This window comes from Sander lucioperca, chromosome 24 (genome assembly GCF_008315115.2).
Source record: "Sander lucioperca isolate FBNREF2018 chromosome 24, SLUC_FBN_1.2, whole genome shotgun sequence".
Lineage (NCBI taxonomy): Eukaryota > Metazoa > Chordata > Actinopteri > Perciformes > Percidae > Sander > Sander lucioperca.
This window is the reverse complement of record NC_050196.1, coordinates 8,661,923-8,685,917: the sequence shown is the minus strand read 5'-3', so window position 1 is coordinate 8,685,917 and position 23,995 is coordinate 8,661,923. Positions and strand designations below refer to the sequence as shown.

General features: G+C 39.6%; 2 protein-coding genes and 1 long non-coding RNA gene across 5 annotated transcripts; 1 reads left to right on the top strand and 2 right to left on the bottom strand.

Moving 5' to 3' along the window:
* Positions 1 to 498: 498 nt before the first annotated feature.
* On the top strand, positions 499 to 13,440 carry LOC116044716 (protein-tyrosine kinase 2-beta-like). Of its 2 annotated transcripts, XM_035998747.1 has the most exons (31): positions 503 to 1,399; positions 1,516 to 1,643; positions 1,742 to 1,955; positions 3,214 to 3,392; positions 3,510 to 3,597; positions 3,788 to 3,867; positions 4,074 to 4,136; positions 4,345 to 4,399; positions 4,491 to 4,631; positions 4,734 to 4,805; positions 5,119 to 5,220; positions 5,561 to 5,678; positions 5,902 to 5,941; positions 6,128 to 6,159; positions 6,267 to 6,320; positions 6,492 to 6,586; positions 7,041 to 7,122; positions 7,737 to 7,837; positions 8,087 to 8,202; positions 8,810 to 8,910; positions 9,124 to 9,213; positions 9,487 to 9,691; positions 10,134 to 10,233; positions 10,449 to 10,496; positions 10,852 to 10,977; positions 11,134 to 11,166; positions 11,628 to 11,652; positions 12,081 to 12,121; positions 12,265 to 12,399; positions 12,569 to 12,649; positions 13,198 to 13,440. In XM_035998747.1, the coding sequence occupies exons 3-31, from the start codon at positions 1,752 to 1,754 to the stop codon at positions 13,438 to 13,440; spliced, it is 2,850 nt and encodes a 949-aa protein (XP_035854640.1). In that variant the 5' UTR covers positions 503 to 1,399; positions 1,516 to 1,643; positions 1,742 to 1,751. The 2 variants fall into 2 exon arrangements, with proteins under 2 accessions (XP_035854641.1, XP_035854640.1); XM_035998748.1 differs by lacking the exons at positions 11,134 to 11,166; positions 11,628 to 11,652; positions 12,081 to 12,121; ... (1 more) ...; positions 12,569 to 12,649; positions 13,198 to 13,440 and having other exon boundaries at positions 499 to 1,399; positions 1,516 to 1,538; positions 1,569 to 1,955; positions 10,449 to 10,486; positions 10,848 to 10,978.
* Positions 12,434 to 13,300, bottom strand: LOC116044737. The gene is made up of 2 exons (XR_004103741.1): positions 13,167 to 13,300; positions 12,434 to 12,674 (listed from the first exon to the last, which is right to left on the bottom strand). It is a non-coding gene; the product is annotated as an uncharacterized LOC116044737 (long non-coding RNA).
* Positions 13,441 to 19,635: 6,195 nt separating the features above from the next.
* Positions 19,636 to 23,824, bottom strand: unc50 (unc-50 homolog (C. elegans)). 2 transcript variants are annotated; one of them, XM_031292161.2, is made up of 6 exons: positions 23,692 to 23,824; positions 22,512 to 22,783; positions 22,305 to 22,425; positions 22,037 to 22,176; positions 21,306 to 21,413; positions 19,636 to 20,338 (listed from the first exon to the last, which is right to left on the bottom strand). In XM_031292161.2, exons 2-6 carry the CDS (start codon positions 22,777 to 22,779, stop codon positions 20,202 to 20,204), a joined length of 774 nt encoding a protein of 257 aa, XP_031148021.1. In that variant the 5' UTR covers positions 22,780 to 22,783; positions 23,692 to 23,824; the 3' UTR covers positions 19,636 to 20,201. The 2 variants fall into 2 exon arrangements, with proteins under 2 accessions (XP_031148021.1, XP_035854639.1); XM_035998746.1 differs by having other exon boundaries at positions 22,512 to 22,786; positions 23,696 to 23,818.
* Positions 23,825 to 23,995: the final 171 nt, after the last annotated feature.

The window sequence follows — 23,995 nt, the reverse complement described above, 5'->3', positions numbered from 1 at the left end:
TGAAGCAAACTGCTGATTTTCATTCCTTCTTGGTTACTTTACTTAAAAATTGGTATATTACATACAATCTATATCTTTTCTTTAAAGAAACTATTGAGTAGTGTGAAGTCACTTCAATTGTTCAAACTGTAAAGATGAGAAAGTTTGTATTTTCTGTATTGGTGTTTGATGCTAGTGTTTTTACTCTCAGTGTTCTGAGTGACAGTGTGTGTTATCTCAGTGAGGCTTGTGCATAGTGCTTGGCTGCACTGAGCCTGTTTTGAGACGTGTGTTAAGAGTGGTGTTGCTTTGAAAGACTTTTGCAGGAGATGTAAACTGTTTAGCTGAGGAGACTGTTGGTAATGCAGACTGTGGTTTGAGTTTTGCACATGTGACTCCAGTTGTGCCCACTGTCGTTTAGCAATCGAAAAAAACTGTAAGAGTTTAGGAAAGTTGTTAAAACTATTGAAATAATTGTCATAGCGATCGGAAAAAAACTGTAACATCCGTGACCCAAATCACCCACACATGCTCAAAGAGAATCGTCTGACTCTGCTTCAGAGTCAACTAAGGCAGAACAAAACCACTAAGGTTGAATCTGAAAGAACAGAAATTATTTTCCATCAACAACCTCATGTTCACCACAGTGTACTTTACCACAACATATGAACTGGTTTAGTTACTGTCATGCTGCAGCTTTGCATAAATGCTTTTCTTCTTAGAGAAAGCATCCTGATGGGGACTTAGATATCTGTACCAAATGTCATGGCACTCTATCCAATAATTGTGGAGACATTTTACTCAAAACCAAACCTCATGGTGACACTGGAGAAAGAGCAAGGGGATTGCCAAAGTCAGTGGGATTCACCCTCTGAGGACCATGAATATGTGTACCAAATTTCAAGGCATAGTGTAGGTAAAACCATGTAAATTATCAGCTCATGTTGTGCTTGTTGTACTTGAAGGAGTTCATTAAGAAAGTGTATTAATCATTTCTTCAGGCCAAAATCGCCCAGTTTTCACCTGTTCTGTGCTTTTGCTCATCAAAACTTTTGGAAGAGGAAGTGAGCACGCTGTAGGCCATGCCCATTTTGCACAGTTGGGGGTGGGTTATGGTTTGGTGCTGGACTGTGCCATTACATGTGAGACAGGGGGTGACACAGCGATTTCATCAGTCCTGTCAGTTTTTCTGTTAGCTGCTCTTCAACTTCCTTATTTGCAAGTACCGTTTCCTCTTCTGCTTACTGATGCAGTTCGATATCAGGGCACAGCTTACAAGTCTGCTCTGTTAAACTGCCAAAGAAGATCAAATCTACACTTTACAAAGTAACATGAATGCAGTCTGTTGATACCACTGACTTGTTTTCACTTTGAGAGACAATACTATTTTCGGCTGGGCCGTTGAGCTTGTGCAAGACTGGTAAGTACAGAGAGATCGCAGCAGAAGTTGAATCGTTTACTCAGATACAAATGTTCTTCAAATCCAACAGCATGATCATATGATTATTGTTGTGTCCAACTCCTGTCTTTCTCTAGCTTCAATGGATCCCTTCATGTATGTGTTTTACGTGACTGTACGTGTATGAGAGAGAAGGAAGAAAGTGAAATGGTGTATGTGGGCACGACAGCAATGTATGTCTGTATGCAGTAGCATACACTGTGTGTGTGTGCGTGTGTGTGTGTGTGTGTGTGTGTGTGCGTGTGTGTGTGTGTGTGTGTGTGTGTGTGTGTGTGTGTGTGTGTGTGTGTGTGTGTGTGTGTTTGTGTGTGTGATGTCAGGAGACACCAGCACCCTGTCCTGGAGGAGCATGTCTCCCACCAGCCAGTCAGATTCCTCGGATATCTCTCCCTCGGCAATTGTGGCCAGGGACAGCATCTTCCCAGTGAAAATCATCAAAGTCTGTTTCCTTAGCAACAGCTCCAACCTGGGCAAGAACTTCAAACTGGTCCGCTGTGAGAAGGGATGGACTGTCAAGGTATAAACTACTGTTCTCTACTAGTTATTCTACTCTAGTGTACTCTGCTGCATTCTACTCTAGTGTACTATCCTTTGCTGTCCTCTACTCAGCTGTTCTTTACTGAACTGTCCTCTATTCCAGGGGTCTTCAACGTTTTGTTAGGCCAAGGTCCCCTAACCTGAAAGAGAGACAAGCAGGGACCCCCTACTACATATATTGTATAAAATTGAGTTGCATATTGAACTGGGCCTACAATAACGAGTAGGGTGGCCTAAAGCCTATACACATACATTTTTAAGGTGCCCTACAATACTATATAATATAGAAAAGTAACGCACACCAAGGGTTGTAGTGAAGTGCTGATCACTAGAGGTAGTCTTGAAAATAAGAAAAAAGTGGCACACACTCTGGCTCCAAATGCATATCTCTATTTCAGGCTGTTGATTTGAACAAGGCCTAAGCAGCAATCATACTACTACTACTACTACTACTCCTCGGAGTGAAGCTCAATGTTTCAACCATTTATCCATTACTTTTAGTTAAACATCTGAATTGTTTAGTCATTACTTTTAGCTTTTTATCTCTACCATTTATTCATTACTTTTATTCACCTCTTTACACTTGGGTGCACGCTTGCTAACTAGTTTTTCAACTTGATGTTAATATGTGGATATATTCTTTTAATCGAATCCACGTAATCTTTCCACGTAACCCCTGGCTGTGAATCCCTGGTTGGGAATCACAGCTCTAATGTAGTTTACCATCATCTACCATACATACTATACTGTTCGCTGTTTACCCAACTACTGTATTCTACTACACTGTACTCTAATGTACTTTACTGTTCGCTACTTTACTCTACTGTAGTACTTTATTGTACTTGTATGTGCTCTACAAGTCTTTCCTTTACGGCATTTTTCTGTAATTCCTTTTATTTGTCTGTATTAAACTGTAGTCAGCTGTACTCAATGCAACCATACTCTTCCGTTCTCAACTTTACATTATTGGACTGTATTCTGCTATTACTTGCTTTGAACTAAAAACTAAGACAAGAAAACAAGGAAGTCCCCTTTAGATTTTAGATGTTTTGTTTTTTTAGATAATGTTATCTGCAGGTTGGAAAAAATAGGACTTACACCATCCTTGTTGAGAAAAGTATGTATTTGGTTGATGAGACTTGTTGTGAGTTGTTTCTCTTAATATGATTTTTGTTCACATTCGCATTCTGAAAAGCCAATGTCCCAGAGACATAACTGTATATTGACTTCTATCCCAGGCTATCGTTAACCTGGTACTGTCCAGTGGCTGTGTGGGACCGGACATAATGTACAGCCAGTGCTATTGCCTCCTCCTCAAACACCTCAAGTCCTCAGAGATGCATTGGCTGCACCCAGACCTGGCTGTGTCTGAACTCACCCAGCGCTATGAACAGCAGCACCTAGAGGCTGAGTGGAGGTCAGTACTTCAGTCTTTGTCTAAATGTACAGTTTTACTTCAAGAAAGAAAACTAAAACTTTACATATGAATAGTAAAGTGACTTAGCAAAGCTAACTGTGACGTTTGTTTGTACAGATATGACCTGAGAATCAGATACATCCCTTCAGACTTCATGGAGAAATTCAAAGATGACAGTACCACTATGCTCTACTTTTACCAGCAGGTCAGTAATATGTGTGTTTGGGATGCTAACTCTTGGTAGTGAGGTTATTTTACTGTCTCTTACTTCCCTAAGGATTTTTACAGGGTTTGGAATAGAATCAGAATAAGGTTTAGATTACGCTAAAGGTTAGTTAAGGGTCAGTTATAATGGCTCTAGTCAATGGAAGGTGTGTCTGTGTGCTTATCCACAGGTACGAAGTGACTACATGCAGCAGTATGCCTCAAAAGTCAGTGATGGGATGGCTCTACAGCTCGGTTGTCTGGAAATTAGGTACTGTACAACTACCACCTCATGCACGTTCTTAAAAAAAAGACAAAATAGGACAACAAGTGGAAATAGTTTGAAGGTCTCCATATAATGCTCATTTTCAGGTCCTGCTTTATAATCCAAACAGATATGGAAATCTGACTTTTCACTATATGGGACCTTTAATAATCTTAATAAAAGATCATTGTGTTCGTTCATCATGTTTGCAGGAGATTCTACAAAGACATGAATCCAAACGGACTGGAGAAAAAGTCAAACTTTGAGCTTTTAGAGTAAGTCACGTGTGATTGTTGAATGTGTGCATCAACCTCCTGGAGCAATGGCAATTTTACATCAGGCTTTTTATGCCTAAATGGTACAGTACATACATTAGTGGCAATGGCAGCAAGAATGTCCCTGGTTTGAATTCTTTGAGGAGTTTGCATATCTGACTGCTTTGAAAAAAAAAATTCTGATCACGGTCTGATTTTACTCCTTTAGGAAGGACGTGGGACTGGACCTGTTCTTTCCCAGAGAGCTGATCAACAGCATGAAGGTAATGAGCTGAAACAACTACTAAATAGTACATAATGCAATGATATTACAACATTTTCATTTTTAGTGTTTGTCTGTGTGCTATATATCAGCCCAAGCAGTTACGTCGGCTGATCCAGCAGACGTTCCAGGGCTACTCCACCCTGAAGCAGGACCAGTGCATGACCAGGTTCTTCACCACTCTGGCTCAGTGCTACAGCTACACACAGGAGAGCTTCGCCTGCCAGCTAGTGGTGAGCTTTTAAACTTGACAGTTTAAAGGTTATTTCCTGTCATATCTCAAGCTAAATGTTTTTTTAAATGTTTGTGTGTGTATATGCCCTTTGTCTATATAGCATGGTTGGAATCTAACAATAGACCTAGTCATCGGCCCTGAAGGCATCAGTCAGCAAACTGAAAACTCCACAGTGAGCTCACACTCTTTTTCTCTCTCTCAGCTTTTGTTAAATGCTTCTCGTTATACAGTTGTGTTATTTACTCATCAGCTATTTGTAATATTTATACAACGTGAAAGATATGACAAGATATGACGATATAATGAAGGATGTGCTGTGTGTTGAAAGACTCTACAAACACAAATACACTCTATGCAACACTTGGAACGTGAGGAAAACAAAGATGTAACAAGGAGCCTTATTTGCAGAAGCAGATCTATCATAATGTGTATTTAGGACATCATTTATATACAGTAGCAATAAACAACTTTGTCTCTTTTTGCAGCCCGTCTGTTTGGCCACATTCTCTCAGGTGCGCAGTATCTCCTGCTCTGCTGAGAGTGATGGTCGTGCTCTGCTCACTGTACACATTGAAGGAGCCAAACAGGTAACCCTAAACCTCTTAAAGAAATAGTTCAACATTTTGGGAAATATGCTAATTTGCAGCCGATTAGCACAGCATTTGTTAAATCCGAACAAAAACTAAAGTGCATAAATGACAAGTTGAGTGTTTCTTTAGGGTAGGTAGGTGCTGGAACTATCGTCTTTGACAGGTGCGGTGACTTTCTGGAGAATTGTGGGGGATTTTCTTTACCCTTGGACAGGGCCAGGATAGCTATGTTTCTGGCCTCTAAGTTGACTTTTATATGAGTCAGTTGAGTTTAAGGTGCAAAGCAAGTTGAAGCAGTTCAACACAGACTGAATATCTTGTATCTTCAACCCTCCAGCCACTGTCAGTGAAAACCTCCTCCCTGGCTGTGGCAGAAAACATGGCCGACCTGATCGACGGCTACTGCCGGCTAGAAGGCAGCTCTGAGAGCTCGCTCATTATCTGGCCCAGCAAAGGTACACTTCACCTATGTGAATGTATCAACCTTTCATAAAGATGCTCCTCTTGATTAGTCAAAATATAATTAAACGATGTGTGTTATCAATGTTATCATAACCAAAAGGTATCAAAGTATGACCAGGTATAACCCCTGAAATGTTCCTTTAATTTTCTAAACCTTCTGAGATAAATCATGTTGGATTCACAACTACAACTAAACCAAATATCTGATTCTTTCAGGGAGAGACACAAAACTGAAATTACCTGACATCCCAAAACAGTGAGTCTGATGAATCATATTTTATTAGTGGTGGAAGCATACATTGGGGGAGTTTCCATTTTCACACCTTCCTCCTCCTTTAGATTCTGATCTTTCTGTCTGCTGGACTAAAAGGTCACATATGTTTAAGCACTGCTGTTTAAACAGAAGACATTTAAAACTAAAATGTCTCCATCTCTCTTCCAGTGGTGTTCCCAGTGGTTCTTTTAGAAGTTTGAGTAAGTCTTATGACTGATTCACGATTTTTCGGAGGCTTCTTCTGTTTGGTTGTGGCTGTATACGGAAGAACAAATGCAAAACAAACACCTGTAATTTGTTTCTTAAACTTCAGGTTCGGACATTTATGCTGAGATTCCAGAGGGTACAGCAGCCTGTGGTGGTGAGTCCTGTTTCACTGAAAACTTACCTTGATATCCCCCAGGGCATCCAACCAGGCAATCAGCTAAGAAATGTCACTGTTTATGTTATTTACTGTACAAACATTTGTATCCAGGTCTCCAGCAGAGCCGATTTCTTATATTTCCCAGCTGTGTAATTTGTGTGTGTTCAGAGAAGCACAGGATCTCCAGAGACGACGTTGTTGTGGGTCGGATCCTGGGTGAGGGATTCTTTGGAGAGGTTCATGATGGCGTTTATAAAAGCCCAGTAAGTTTGTCTATTGCCTGAGTATTATCACAGTTTGCTCAACACACTCAAGGATTAAAATAAAAAACAGATACACATACTGTAGCTTTAATTATCCCTGAAGGGTAATTCATTTTCTAAAATCCACTGAGACATATACATATATACATACATTCATACTGCCAGTCATCAATGACAGAGGGAGCACAATAAAAAGGCATATGGGAAAGAGATCCAAAAATATGCAAGAAGAAAATATTTGAAATAAGAACTCAATAAAGGAGATAAAAAGGAACAAGATAAAATAATAAAATCGATTGTATTGCACATAACAAATTACAATCTACCACCAAATCTGTTGGTCACGTTAACTGTAAGTTAGTGAGTGTTGCACTGGTGGATCGCAAAGTTAATTAAATACACCTTTGAATTCACTGTCATTGTGAAAGTAATGTATGCATGTGTGTGTCTGCAGACAGGAGAGAGGATCTGTGTGGCCATCAAAACATGCAAGGATTGTTCAGCTGAAGTAAAGGAAAAGTTTCTCAGTGAAGCTGGTAAGTATGTCGCAGTGATAAACTCTAGGATTGTGCGGAGATCTGTGGTGCAACTTCAACCTGGCAGACGTTCATAACAGGAAGTGTAAAACTTTTCCTTTTGGTAGTGGAAAATATGACTCATTATTGTTTTAATCGCAGTAAATGTAAAATAGAAGTACGCAATTTCAGAGTAAAATGTAATGACAGAAGAGAGTAGTATCTGATATTGGAACACAGGGTTTTGCATGTTTCATCAGTTAGAAAATTGCTGTAGTCGACTTCCTGTTGCCTGGTTGTGGGTTACAAACATAAGTAAAGACAACACAACAACACAAACCGCACTTGGTTACTAAAAGAATGACTGAAAAATGTATAAACTATTTCTAATGTCACTTTCGCAAACTCCAACACAAACACAGTGGTTTTTGGTAATGGTTTTCCTGGAGTCCTAATGGTTAAGAGACATCTACAGTGATGGCTGTTTCTCTGGCTTAGGACCTTTGTTGCATTTTATTCCCCTCTCTGCCCCCCACTCATGTCTTTTCTGTTCTTCTTTCAATAAAGGTTAAAACACCATTTTCTTTCTCTATAATGTGATATGTTATTGATACCAACTGCTCTGTCCGTTAAAGGCTTGATGAAAAATCTGGATCATCCCCACATTGTGAGACTAATCGGAGTCATTGAAGTCGATCCTGTCTGGATCGTCATGGAGCTGCTTGAACATGGAGAGGTGTGTATTGTTGTTGTGCTTGTATGCATCTGTTTGAATGGCTGATTGTGAAAAGCCCGTACGTTAATAAGGACATTTTGAATCAAAATTTGCTGCTCATTATCTGAATGATCACATTTGAGCTCACTTTTATTTTGTAAATTGTGAACATGTGTCTGTATGAAGCAAAAATAAGTAATATGAGATGAATGTGTAAATGCAAACTATACTGTATCTTGTAAAAAGTAGGTGTTTTTCGTCTCATGACAGCTGGGGAACTATCTCGTCGAGGAACAGTACATCCTGACCTCTGCAACGTTAATCCTGTACTGTCTACAAATCTGCAAAGCCTTGGCTTACCTGGAAGGACTCAACATGGTGCACAGGTAACACACAAGGGGGTAAGCATCCGGAAAGTGTACCTCCTATGGGGAGATTCTAAGGCTAGCAAGCCATCACCTTCCACTAGCATTCCATTGAGTCCCATTCATTTTGGCGTCACTTTGACAGTGAATAACTTTACATCTGAAGCGTTTAAAGACTCTATTTCTCCATTGTTTATTTCTAAAGAAACACGACAATGTATAAAAGGCTCCATTACCTTGTATCTCACGTTATGGCCCCGTTATGGATTGGAAATACTTCGGTATCTCTGCAAGTTTCGGAAAGAATTAGATTTCTCTTGGCACAGCTACCGGAAGACTTACAACTTTCAGACAGGTTGCTCACGTCACATCTATGTCGTCAAGCTCAGTTTGAGGCTGCGCAGCAGCTGCGCAGTACGCTCAGTCATCACCTGGAAAAGTGCTTCTAATTGACTTTACTGTTCTCCATCGAAGTCTATGGCATCGCTGTGTCCATTTATTTCACTGTCTATGGTAACACAGGTTCATGCATCATTGGAGGAAACCTAAAAACAGGCACTCTGCTGTTTTTAACACTGGTGCATTTCAAGTAAAATAATTTGGTTTCTGTTCTGCCTGTGTGCTGCAGAGATATAGCGGTGAGAAATGTCTTGGTGGCGTCTCCTGAATGCGTCAAGCTCGGCGACTTTGGCCTGTCTCGCTACGTTGACGAACAAGAGTATTATAAAGGTACACACACGTGCACTTACACACAGATGTCTGTGGTCAACATTTCAGAGAATCGCAGTGAAGGGGAAACTCATTCAAGTGTGTTAAAGCTCATCTCTTCTTGCCTTTTCAAAGAGTTAATGTTGCATATTATTTACCTCCAGCATTCATTCACACCATTTCAATCCTATATTTTTGTCCATTTCTCTTTAAATATTTCCCTTCTGTGCGCAGCCTCAGTTAGTCGATTACCGATCAAATGGATGGCGCCTGAGTCCATCAACTTCAGACGCTTCACCACAGCCAGTGATGTCTGGATGTTTGGTGAGAAATACTGTACAACTCAGACATGCTCTACATTTAGTTCTACAATTGTGAAAGCTGTTTGGTTTTCATTGAGAGTAAGAGTTGACTCAGCTCTGTTATAAAGGAAGATTACATCCCAGCCACCCCAGCCTGACTCAAGCCTTTTCTCTCATAGAAGTAAAACAAAACACAACTCTGCTATAATGTTTAGGCTAACATATACAATGCAAGAACAAAGGTGCTCCTTTATTTCCATGTCTCTAATAATAATGATCATGTTTGTTTAACCAGGGGTGTGTATGTGGGAGATCTTCTCCATGGCCCAGCAGCCGTTCTTCTGGCTAGAGAACGGGCAGGTGATCAACCAGCTGGAGTTGGGAATTCGACTTCCCAAGCCGCAGCAATGCCCGCCCACCGTCTACTCCCTGCTCACCCGCTGCTGGGCCTACGAGCCGCCCGGCCGGCCCAGCTTCGGCCAGCTCGTCTGCTCCCTGAGGTACACACTCATGTATTTCTTCTCCTCTATTACTGCTGCACCCAACACTTGACTTAATTGCAGTTTTCCTCACTTTGGATGCTTTGTCTCATCTTTCTATCCTTGCAAGGACATTTGCAGGTGATGAACATCCCAGTTCTGAAAGTCTTGAAAATGTTTTGAACTAGTTTAAAGTTTCTGAGCAATCCTTTTGCAGATTCAAATATGTACTTTCAGCTTTGCATGCTAGGATTTCAGGTCTAACAACTGAACAAAATAAGTTCAATATGTATATTCAACTAACAATGTTTTTTTTTATTGTCATGTCAATTAATACAGAAGTTCACCTTTAAGACCCCATGAAATCAAGATATACTTTTATGAACTGTAAATGTTTTTCCTCCTTACACATTTGACACAAGGACACCATTACACGCACTGTCTGTGCTTGTGTGTTTGATAGTGACATCCACAGGCTAGAGTTGGAGCAGGAGGGGAGGCGAGACAGAACTCGCTCCGTCACATTATTTGACCCTAAACACATCACAGAGCCTCCACCCAAGGTACGACTAGATGGCCACTGGAACTGTATTGAAGCGAATGGGAGAATCCTCTACTTTTGTTTAAAAAGTCAAAATATTTTTGTCTGTCCACTTTACATTTACTAGACAGTGATGGTTTGATGACCTAATTAGCTAGCAAGCAAGTTAACTAACCAATTTTTTCACCTGACAGATCTTTAATAAACCTTATGTCGTCTCTTTCTTTCTCTCACCAGCCATCCAGAATACAAGGCAACACCCTTCCTCGAGTCACCCACACACAGGTGTCCACACACAACCCACACACACACACACACACACACACACACACACACACACACACACACACACACACACATCTACACACTCACAGAGTAACATGCTACAGAGAGAGGCATTGTATTTCATATCTGACCAAATTTAGGTTTCCTGTAATGAGCTATTTCATTCCTTGCTGTGACTTCCTGTTCCCTTATATAGAGAAAGAATGCTGAATAAACCTGCAACCAAAACCAAATGTAAATTATATAGGGAAAATACTGGCACACGATCACTTTATGCAATATTTTGTGTGTGTGTGTGTGTGTGTGTGTGTGTGTGTGTGTGTGTGTGTGTGTGTGTGTGTGTGTGTGTGTGTAGAGAACAGACAGGGATACCAGGCCGGTGTGGGAGAGAGAGAAAGAGCAAGTGGAGAACACTTTACAAAGACAAAGAAAAGAGATGCTGATGGATAAACAGTGGCTGGAGCAGGAGGAGAGACAACTGGTGAGGGATCACACACACACACACACACACACACACACACACACACATTATTGTCAGAGCATGGAGCATCATGAAGCACAGGAAGTAGTTTGTGGCCCTTTGTGTTTCCTACAGCCATTGCTGCATTCAATAATATCTGCTTCTGTTTCTCTGTAGGATCCTGTTGTGCGAGTGGATTCCTACAGCAAGGTACATTATTTAGTTTTTTCCTCTCATACAAATTTGCATTACTGTAAGTACATTTTGACAATTGGGGGTAAAGACACACCTGTTAATGTACTGTAGGTCATACACAAGCTTTTTAGATGTAGTTTGGTCCACCAGCTCTTGTTTACACTTGTTTTTAAAGTTTAATCTTGTCAGTATGAGTCAAAATTGTAAGCACTGAAAACATGATTTCTTTGCTACAAAAGTTGTCCTGTCTAACTGAGACTAGTGTAGTATTCTTGCAGTAAAGAATAAAAACTTCACAGTGAGCCAGATGTGTTTTCCCAAACAGTAGCACCAATGATAACTAAACCTCTTCGTCATCTTCAATTAATAAAAAGACAATTTACAGTAATAACTTGACCTCTAATCTGACTTGAAGTTTGAAACTCAAATCCTTTAAAATGATAACTTCATGTCCTCTTTTCTTGCTTTTCCTGCAGCCTCCTGAAAAAAGGCCAGGAAATGGTGAGTCCCGATAAAGAGTTTTTCTAAATTAGCTTTACTGTTTCTAACCTCTTGTCCTCACAATGTTAATAATGCAGCAGCATAATACAGGAAAGAACACAGGCTATGCATGAACATAAACCAAGCAGAACTATTTAACCACTTCTTCATTTAAATCTGTATTTGAGTCCAGTTTTAAAATATTAATAACAGCATGTACCGTAGGTTGCATGCAATCAAACCTTCCAAGACCAAAAACAAATAAAATAACAAATAAAATTTAAGATAATACAAATGCATTATTTTTTTTTACCATTTATTTTATATAGAATATGCGAAATGTTATTGTGTTCACAATAGAAGTCCACAGCATCTCATGCATACGTATGTGCAGGAAATGTGTGGGTCCAGAAAATGTGCAGATAAGCAGCTCTTTCTTTCTCCGTCAGGTCCCCCAGACAAGCCACCAATGCCTTCCACAGTCTCACAGGTAAAAATAAAACACGCCTCTATTATTAATTTTGTTGAAATATACTTTGATTTTTTACTTTCCTTTCTGTTTGCATTTGTAGTACTGAAATTGAGCTATATGTTAAATTTGGTCATTAAAAAGTAAGTATTGTGTTGTTGTAGCCTCGGCCCACAGCTGAGATGGACCGATCAGGTGATCAGGTTTACACCTGCGTCATGGCGATGGTGAAACAGGTGGTTCAGCTGAAGAATGATGTCAACACGCTGCCTGCCTCTGAGTATCCAAATGCTGTCAGAGTAGGTCATCTTTTCACAACTCATTTAACAAGACTGTTCTCTGAGAAGCTGGGAAGTGTTTTTTTTCTGGGGCTGTTCAAATCTTAAACAAATACCACCTTAAAAATGTAGAGATATCCATCCCTCTTCCATCCCCCTGTCTTTGCCTCCCTCCCTCGTCCACCTTCAGGTGGTGGGCATCGCTCTTCGTAGCCTGATCCAAAGTGTTGATGATATCCTGCCCTCCCTGCACAGCTCTGTCACAACAGAGGTAGGCCTCACTTCATCAGTCTGTCCTATTGTTGTGACAGTGTGACAATGCATGTAGTCAGTGGTGGAATGTAACTGAGTACATTTACTCAAGTACTGTACTTAAGTATTTATTTTATGTGTTTTATTATAGATGACACTACCCAACAATATATACTGTAGGCCTACAAGTGCAGCTGAAATGATTAGCCGATTAAACACTGACAGAACTGTTTTAATCATTTCCAGTTTCTAAAATGGAAGCATTTTTCTGCATGAGTACTTTTACTTTTAATACTTTAACTACATTTTCCTGATGATACTTACATACTTTTACTTGAGTAACATTGCAGGACTTTTACTTGCAACAGAGTATTTTTACAGTGTGGTTTTAGTACTTTTACTTAAGTAAAGGATCTGAATATTTCTTCCACCACTGCATGTAGTCAATAGACATAGCTTGGTTATTTGATTGGCGAAGGTACATGCAGTACATTAAATCAGGACACAAAGAAAAGCTGAAAGGTCAACACTCATACATTTTACCATCTTCTTTCCTCTTCGTCTCAGATCGATGGCACTAAGAAACTGCTGAACAAGGATTTAGGGGAGCTGATCAATAAGATGCGCCTGGCACAGCAGAACTCCATAACGTCGTTAAAAGAGGAATGTCAGCGGCAGATGTTGACAGCTGCTCACACTCTGGCACTGGACTCCAAAAACCTGCTGGATGCTGTGGACCAGGCTCGAGTCAGGGCCAACCTGGCCCAGCCCAGACCTGACTCATGTGATGCAGAGGATTCTGGGGACTGAAGTCCCCTATTGATCTAACAGACTTTGGTGTAAAAAAGGTAGTACTTCCTGTACTCATGCTAATAAAAGATGTCATAATATATCTGCATTTTCTCCTTGAACAATAAAAGCTTGTGAAGTTAAACTGAGCATTTCTTGACCCTGAAGAAATCAAACTAAACCACAATCTATAAAGGCAATAAAAGTTATAGGCTACTGTTTTTTCTTTTCTTCTTTTTTTACTATTAAAGACAATGACATTCTGCACTTTCTGTGTTGTTGTTTTCCTGTGCCATTAGACAAAAACATGCTTTAAACTGATTATGATAGCTTTTTGTGCAAGCTGAATACAGCAAAGACAGGAAAAACACTGAATTACAGTCTCTTGTCAAAATGTTCTCCTGCACGACTGTGTGCACAGTATAAATCGGGTGTCCTGGCTGAACAGATGACAAGCCCACATGGAGCTCTACAGAAGGACACTGTTCTCCATTTTATGTCAAGCACTCCTGAAGATTTGAGGTCACCCACAGTAAGTTTGATTGCACGTTAGATTTCTGTTCTTGCACCTGCAACGACAAGCTTGAACATAAGAGAAAATACTTGCAACTAGCTACAAGAACATATTGGGGGAATTATGTCTAAAATAAGGCCCTAAGGCCTGTCAAATCTGACTCCAATTTATTAATTCCCGTGCCTGCTTTCATCGGATTTAAGTTTACCAGAAAACAAGGATCAATCTGAGATCCTTGTGTGACTCAGAGTCACTATATTCTTGTTTGTAACTTGAATCTTGTATCATATTGTCTTGCTCTTCTTAAATACAAAATACATAGTTGTTTAAATAAAGTAGTGCTGGTTGTTTTGCCCAGTTTCAAAGTACTGCTTTGTATTTATATGCTCTGTTATACCTTACATTTAGCTGACGCTTTTATCCAAAGTGACTTACAATTGCTATATATATGTCAGAGGTTGTGTGTCTTGCTCAGGGACACATTGGTTGATGTATCGCAGTGTCTCCCATACCAAAGGCATTGACCCGGAAATTACAATTACAATTTACACTCTGTTTGTTAGAAATCACGACACACAGGCCTGAAATACACACACATGCTCATGCACAAATGGAGAGATGTCCTGAGCAGCACCCTGAGCGGTTGGGGGGGGGGGCACAGTGCCTTGCTCAAGAGCACCTGGCAGTGCCCAGGAGTTGAACTGGCATCTCTCCAGCTACCAATCCACACTCTGTACTTTGGTCCGTACTGGGACTTGAACCAGCGACCCTCCGGTTCCCAACCCAAGTCCCTACGGACTGAGCTACTGCCACCCCTATTGCTTTAGGACAGCCATGAAATCCCTTGCTTTCAACACTTTCCTGTTACAGTTAAGTCTTGATGCAGCATTTTGTAATTACAAACTACATGGTCCTTCCTCTGTTTTATTGTCTGTTTCGCAATGCCAATAATATGTCCAACAACATGGAAATCACAGCTGGTACATTTCCGAGTCTTAAATAAAATATACCACGTATGGTTAATTCATGCACTTTGAAAGGAAGCAAAAAGCAACCATTTTAAAGGGTGTGTGCCTAACTTGTTGCCTCTGGTTTTTAAAATGAGGCTCTTCACTTCAGTCCACCTCTCCACTTTCAACACAGACATCAGCAGACATCCATCAGGATCCACTCACCAGGTGAGGATTTTACATTTTACTGTCATTCAGACCATTTTCGAAGCTCAGACATTCAAAGGTGTGTGGATTAGCATGAGACGAGCACTGTGAGATTTACCTTAAAAATATCATTCATAAAAACAACAGTGTTCACCTGCTATTTCTGTCATCTTCAAGCATTATGTCGAGATGTATAAAATGTTTAATTGGAACTTTTTAAACTATTTTGAATAGCCTAAAGGGGTTTGCATGAATTCTTTTGAGTGAGTGTGAAATAACTTCTTTAAATTTCTCAACCCTGCCACACCTAATGACATGTTGCTCATATTACATATGCCTACTTATGTTGCACAGACAAACATTGTTCAACACTTAGTACAGTAATTTTATTCACATTCTACACTTTGAATGCCAAACTTCTTACATATATATAATTTGTGTCTTGCTGACTGAGGGGAACATTTGTATCCAAAGATTGCACAACACATAACTAAAAGTAATCTCATGTAGTGTTGCAGGTATGAAAAAGGCCTTGAGACAAATACTTTACTTCCTGAATCAGGATCATGATTCAAGCAGACAGAGTAGATGTGTGTGTATGTTGTGAGGAATGAATTTTAGATCAAAGAGTAATTTACATTAGTCTGAGGATTCTAGTGAGACAGCAAGAGCAAAGTGAAATCTTATCATGTTTTCTCTACATACAAATGGTCAGGAGACATCGCACCAGGAGACCGTCTGCTTCCTACACAGCAAAGGGATGTGTAAAGTACATTAACATGACTTGTGATTTCAGGAAGAATCTACACGTGATAAACGATCTGATTCATTACTCTGGCTACTCTGTGATTTCTTAAGAGAACAAGACAGTTCTTTTACGTTGAATTTCAACGACAATGTGATATTATCATACAGTGCAGAAGATAAGATGGAGATCCGTGCACTATACACAACACAGCAAAGTATGTCTGCCTGTAGTCTTCAGATATTCTACTTCACCTTTCTAACAAGTCGTAATAAATAGCTTTATTAATGTGTTTTATCTTGTTAAAAAGCATTAACAATGATGCACAACTTGTCTAAATCTGTCTATTTGCATGTGTTTTATTCAACTGCAGTATCTTAAGTTCTCTCAGCCATCCTAAATAAGCCAATAAGAACAACTTTGGGGTTGCCAGGTTGTGAAAAAAGCCGTTGGCTGGTGTTTATCCCTCAGCATGACACTTGCTCTGGTCTCTTTACCTGTTGTAGGATGAAGAAGAAGTTGATCCTCGACGACACAGGGGTGGATGATGCTCAGGCCATCATGGTGGCCCTTGTGGCCCCCGATGCGGAGATTTTGGGGATCACCTGCTGCCATGGCAACACACTGCTGGAGAACGTCCTCAAGAACACACTGCGTGTCCTGAAAGTCTGCAACAGGCTGGGTGTAAGTTTGTGGCTGACTAACTTCAGACAGCAAGGGAGCCCTCGTACATGGGTGTGTCAACAGAAATTGGTGCCATGGGAAGTTTGGTGTTCTGACTGATTAAGGGGGTTTTAAGGGGTTAATATCATGGTAATGTATGCTATTTTTCCAGGTTTAACAAAAGCATTGGAGATATGATGATTCAAGCACAACACATATTTACTCCACAGATCCCAGTGTACCGCGGACGTTCAGGGCCACTGCTGGGTTGAACACGCCACGCTGGAGATTTCCATGGGAAGGATGGGCTGGGCGACGTCCCAGATCCAGATGCTCCAGGCCTGGAGCTGCTGCTGAAGAAACGAGCTGCAGAGGCCATCATCAAGATTGTCAACATAACACATTATCATGAAACTGTTTATCATGTTAAAAACATAAAAAATGACTAATTCACTGTATCATTTATGCACTGACCCTTATTTGATGTTTAATACTCAATGATATATAGATTTTTGTTTAGCCTATTTAATACTACAAATATGGACTGTTTTGAAAATAATTACTCAATCTGTTCCTTTTTACCATATGAAAGATTGGCTTTTGTTGTAAAGGCTAATATTAAATGTTCTTTTTCATATAAGATCCATTAATTACATATTTAGGAAGCTAGAATCATGAATACTATTAATACCAACTTCTGCCTTCTTATTAGACGCAACAGGCTCAATAACTCTTTTATAGGCTACATCAGTCTATCCTGTTGCTAAACCCAAATCAGTGTGCCGCCAATTAAGATCTGGATCCGAGGATATCATCAAACATGACTGTTGATGTGTTTTCATCTTTTCTACTATATATGTAATTGTTGTCTAACTTCTTTTTTTCTTTGAGTGGAGCTGCTCAGGAACGCAAAATGAATTTCAGTGTAAACTGATAATAAAGTTGTATTGTATCATAATGTACCACCTACTACAGCACACGGTGCATGATGGATAAGTAAAAAAAAAAAAAAGCTCTACTGTAAGGCAAGGCAATTTTATTTATATAGCACATTTGTAGGCAACTTATTGTTTTTCTTACTTGCAGGTGAGTTTGGTTGCCACAGCGCCCCTCACTAACCTGGCCGTCGCAGTACAACTAAACCCTACCTTCCCAAAGAAGCTGAAGGCGCTCTACAACATGGGAGAAAACACTGAATGTAAGTTATCTGTGTGTTAACATCAACTGTAAGTGTTAAACTCAATGTATTATATTGTGAAACTAGAGAGAAATATATTTGGTGTGTGTGTGTGTGTGTGTGTGTGTGTAGCCAGGGGTAACACCACAGCGTGTGGAGAGTTTAACTTCGTGGCTGACCCTGAAGCTGTCTACATTGTGTTGGACCACTACAGCTGTCCCACCTACATCGCCACCTGGGAGTTCAGCTGCAGGAGCAGCCTGCCGTGGGTCAGTAATTATTTTGTTATGAGACTTTAAATTGCAAGAATTAACGTAACTTTAAACTGACCCACCACTTGACTTACTTCGTGTCTGCTTCTCCCTTAGTCTTTCTGCGACACTTGGCTGTGTACCTGATATTTCCTTAAAAACAATTTTCATTATTTTTCATTAGAAGCAGACTGCCTGATCACTTACATGCAATATTAGACTGTTGACTCATTCATTACATTGTTTTTGCATATGTGTCCTCATTAGTAGACGTGATCTTCTGTATGATTTGTTTTTCTTTAACATTAAGAAGCTTAATTCCAGATGTGATAGCAGACTTGGGAGTTGAGGTCGTCTCCCATATTTAAAATTTTGTTTTTCTCTTACTTTACATTTCACATTCAGTCATTTCTATTTCTGGATTTGTATCCTATTCTATAGACCTTGAGATGCATTGTCTTATTTGTTTATCCATTATTGATGGTGTATTAGCTCAGGTGTTTTTGAAGTTTGGTAGGTTGTTGAAGCCTATAAGTCTAGCATAAAGAAAGATTTGAGTTACTGGGAATTCTTCTGGAAATCAACTTATAAAACTACCATGTAATGTGTCTTTCTAGTGTCTTAACATCTAATCACATAATGTCATAAACCATGTTTTAATCCAGAATTGAAGTGAAAAGGCCCCTGGGCCATATATTTTATTTCTGACCGCTAGATAATTCCAAAGCTAAAGGTGGCTCCGGATGCCTGACTCCCAGGTGAGATCTGATAATGAGGCTACTCTGGTAGAGGCCACTAAGCAAAAGCAAACATGAGGGTTTTTCATATTCGTTTCTTTTTTTTTTTTAAAGTCAAGGTTTTTGGAGGATCCTACATGATGTTACTGTACCTAACACCTTACATAAGATTGGTATGTAGTTAGATAGATGTAGGTTTAAAGTAAATGTACTGGTGGAACATAGTCAGCATTTTGGGAGATGGGGCGGGACAGAGTTAACTCCCCCAAAACGTTTTTGACCAGCATAAAAGAAAAACTCAGAAACCGAGTGTATTCGTGGGCCTTTCCCTGGAAAAACAGCCCTCACTCTTGCTGTATTTGTGCCAACAGTACAGTAAACTTATTATTGCAATGAACTCTACCGAATCCAGGGTTTATTGCAGATAATGCTTAAATTGAGTTGATAAGTAGAGCAGCAGACAGTGCAGAGTTTATCCGGCCCAGCTGACGTTTTTCCACTACAGTAACCTACTGGTTCTTTCTTAAAAACTCAAATAAATTAGTTGATACTTACAGTGTGTACTTGTCTCGACAAAATGTACTAGCAAAATTACTGCTTACTGCTACAGTATATAGTAAATATAAAGACAAAGGATCACACTAATTAGATTTTTTTTTTTTTTTTTTTAAATATTATAATAATGGCTTATAAAAAGGCCTTTTTTATAGATATGATTTCCCCCATGGATCTGCACAGTAATATCAGCAAAAAGCATCAATGAAGGAAAAGTGATTAATGTGCAACAATTACAACATCAACAGCGCCACTGTGAGACTTTTTACTACATAATCCTGCCTACTATTGGAAATATTTCCCAGAACATCAAAAACTTGTAAGGTAGGGCACACCCTGCTGGGAGCTTTAAACATGTCAGAGTGACCCAGCTATAGCAAGGCATTTATTCCTCCAGAAAGTAAAACTGAGGCAACCTAAGTTAATAAAACCTTTTATTGAAAGTGCTTTGGAATGTACACTTTAGGATAAAAAAAGAAAAGGGGAAAAAAGTGTCCATTCCATGTTCCTCCACTTTCCTTTTTTCTCTTCAATAAGCAGGATTTTTTTTTTTTTTTTTTAAAGAAAACTCAAAGAAACAAAGCAAATGTTTACTCTTCAGAAACAATCGTCTGGGTATATATTACAACCTGCCAGAATATTTACAAATCATACAAAAAGAACAATAAAAGCTGTAGTACATCTGCCCCCGTTTCTGCAACTAGTCCAAACACATCACTGTTTACTGACTTCAGAGCTCCAGCTCAACATAAGAGCCAAACAGAAAATCAACCGAGTCACTTCAGAGTCGAGCAACAGTCAACTCGTCTCAGCGCCAATAAAGCTGGTGTCCCCGTTTGATGAGAGTCAACCAGAGTTCTTCCCAAACAGATGTTGACTGACAGAAGCTGGAAATGGATTTGTTGTCAGCTAGACGTGAGTTGAAAAGAGATTTTGAGACGGCCTGGAGCCAACTAGTGTCCAACCTCAGAGACAAACTGGTCCTACTGGACGCGGTACTTGTAAAACCAGCAGAGACCCTTAGTGAAGTTCCAGCCCAGAGAGACGGAGAGGACGTAGATGAGGCCGAGCAGAGCGAAGGGGTAGAGCAGCACCACTGTGTTCTTCAGGAAGGGTAGAGCTGTGTGGATAACACAAGACGAATACATCAACACACTGACAGGCAGCAGATACTTTGACCAACATTACACATCTATAAAGTCACACTGAAATGTACACTATATTACTACTCCTTTATAGGAAACAGGGTGTGCTTAATGGTGACTGCTTTAACCCGAGATGGAAATAAATACAACAACCAATAAAATTACTTTTAAACAGTCCATCACAGACAATACTACCTCTTAAAAAGTTACCGTAAGAATTAAAGTGCTATGTGCAAAAAGTGCTGAGGTCTTTATTGCACTTTGCTCGGTTGTGCTACCATTTACGATTGGAGTTCAGCAGCTTGATAGAGGTTGGGATAAACGATAACTTAAGTTTACTTGTTTTACATCTCGACACACGGAATCTTCTACCTGATGGCAGAAGTTCATATTCAGGAAAGCAGGGTGTTGAGAGAAACACCCTGGAAACGCGTGTTCGTTCCTCTGGAGAGTTTTAACCCAAACCACAATCCTTTTCCTAAACTGAACTGTTGTCACATCCACATAAATTACCCCTCTCTGTTTTGTGTCCAACTTACTTTTTTTCAGGAAATACACCACAACGCCTTAATCGGACATTTTACAGTTATTATGACGATCAGTTACTCTGCTAATACAGAGAAGCTGGAATTTGCAAATATTTAACCAAAATAGTTGACAATTAACTATCAACTAATTGATTGATCAACTAATCATTACAGCTGTAAATAGATGTGTTAACACATTTTGAAAATGGAAATGTCTCCTTCTGCAGAATCAGTTCTGATTAAGGACAGAACTAAATATAATCAGAAGTTATTAATCCAAGCCGATCTGAAGTCATATTACACTGAGAAGGTGACGTAAATCCAGAAACGGTCCATTTACTGACATATTGGTACTTTTTAGTGAACATTTTGAGAACAATCTAACTCGGTGTATTTAAATGTGAATAGGACTTACCGTTGTACCCTAAAAACGTGATGTAGACATAATAACCAATGGCTATTAGCCACATGGTGTTACCGACAAAGTATCCCACGAACCAATCGGAGTTTATTACCACAATATCTGAAACACACAAAACAAACTGTAATTATGGTGATAAAGGATGTGGGTGTAAGGGTTTATTTCAACACCTGATGTTGATTCAGTTTTTCTGAACAAAAAACACACTAGTAGAAGTCACATATGATTATTAGAAGTATTCATTTTTAGTTGATGAAGTGTACTAAAGAGGCTCTCTGTCTTTGGTGTGTACAGTCACTACGGTTACTGGGGTTGTTTTTATCGCCAGATGGAACGGACTCAAATCACCTGTGCATACAACTGACTGTCCAAATAAAAATAGTCACACATTGTGTCATGTCGTTTTCCTTACAGTGGTGCATTTTCATTATATCAGTTGTTGTTTCTATTTTGTAATAGAAAAAATGTCTTTCAATTCAAAACAAAACTATATGTACATTAGTGTCGTTTGCTTTTATTATCAATGATGTCTTAATAAATATAAATTGTGATAGTTGGAATTATATTTTATAATACATACATACACAAAATAGAATAGTGCCCCTGGGTATTGTTGATCTGCATTCTACACATAAAATGCACATTTAACTGTACTAAAAACCATTTAAATTGGATGACCTAATTTCAGACACACTGATAGATAACACAGAGTCACGTCTACTCACGGTTGATGAAGAAGAGCTGCAGGAAATGCAGGATGACTAGAAGAGGGTAGAAGGCATTGAGGTGAACATCAAATGCGTAGCCCCACTCCACATCAAAATTTTTGCTGGGATGTTTCAGCAGGTACTTGTTGCTGATAACCCTGGAAAAGACAAAATGAACAAGATTTATTAAAAAAATACGTATGTACAAAAACATGCCGCAATTACAGTAACTGGAGGAAATGCCATTCAATACTTCCATCTAAACGAGGCAAAACCCACTACTCACCACATGAGGGTTGATATGAGAAGGCCAACTCCTATACAGTCAACAAAGACCACCCACAGCAGCAGCTTCAGAGTCTCCACTGCTCCCATGTCCAGCACCAGACCAAAGCCTACTGTGGACACTGCAGAGGAACAGAGGGAGTGTTCAGTCATCATAGTACAGTGACAACATCAGGTTTCCACTGGCTACATGTGAGTACAGACTTACCACATAGCCAGATGCTGAGCAGGACAAGAAAACCAGGGTCGTCCCTGGCCCACTGGTCCTTGGTCTGTTTCCTGTAGTGGAAGTTGCGGTAGACTCTCTGTGGTGACGTAAACAAGTAAAGCATCTGCCACAGGGCAAATTCAAAGTCCATCTGTTTAAAACGGAGCAGCCGTCGCAGGTACTTGTAGCGCTTGGCGCCTGCTGTATGACGTGCAGCGTCCCTAGCACCGAGGGCACCATTGCTGTCCGGCAAGATGGTTGGCAACATGGTGCTGGATATCAGATAAAAAAAGAGGGAGGTAAGGACAAGCGAAGAAAGAATGGAAGATGAGAAGAAAGACAAGGTGAATTTGCTGCACACATCCTGAGGAAGTTTAGCACTCTAACCTTGATGTTTTGTTTATTCTGTAAGTTATCTTGTACTCTGCAGATAAAGAGCAATCTAATCATCACAGTGACACACATAAAACCACATAAGTCGGGACAGCAAGACAATATTACTTTGCAAAACGTACATGCTATTTTTAAACTTTAAAGCAACTGATATGTTATGCATGATGTATTTGGGCTACATAAATGTACTGGGACATTTAGGATTAAGGCTTTCTAGGATCAAGTACAGCTTCTGTTGTGTCACTATATGAGGTATGTTATAAAAATAAGAATAAACCCATAGCAGGAGAGACTATCATTTTGTTGACATTATGCTTTTAAACTGTTTGACTAGCTAGACACTAGGTCATTATGACAGTTTTAAGAAAATACACACAATCCTTTATTTCAAATCTCTATAATATGCCCTGTAAATGTATATGTTCTATATCACTGAACAGCCTAAACTGCCTAAAAACAAATGACAACACAGAAACAGAGGATGCTATTCCACACCTATGCTACACATGGGCTAAGTTACATTAAAACTTAACTTAAAATGCTGCACATATATTCCTGTATAAACCAATTACACAATTTACATACTGCGCAGTAGCAAATATACCCCCAACAAGCACTGACATATTTAATTCCCTTGTTAGTTGACGCTGTTTGCTAGCATGTCATGTTAGCTTGTTGCTAATTTGTCTAATAAGATGGGAAGGCCTGGTCAGTGTTATTTGTAATATACCAGGTAAACGCAGCGGTAACTATTTGGTATTAACTAAACTTTTTTAATGTTATTTACCTGTTTTTGCTGTACTCCTTCGCAGGAGAAAGCACCAACTCGTTTCTGAATCTGTAGCTAGCTGTTTCGGTAGATGCTTTCTGAACTGTCGCGAAAATGAACACGTAGCTACTTCCGGTATCATCCGGTTCATCATGGGAAATGTAGTCGGAGGTGAAACCCAGGATCTCAGAGTATAAAACAGCTTTATTTATATAAACACCAAGCAAGTGTGAATAAGTGTGGTTTTATAATACATCCATTGTGTGAACACATACAAGAAAGAAAGAAAGAAAGAAAGAAAGAAATATTGCATTAGGTTAAG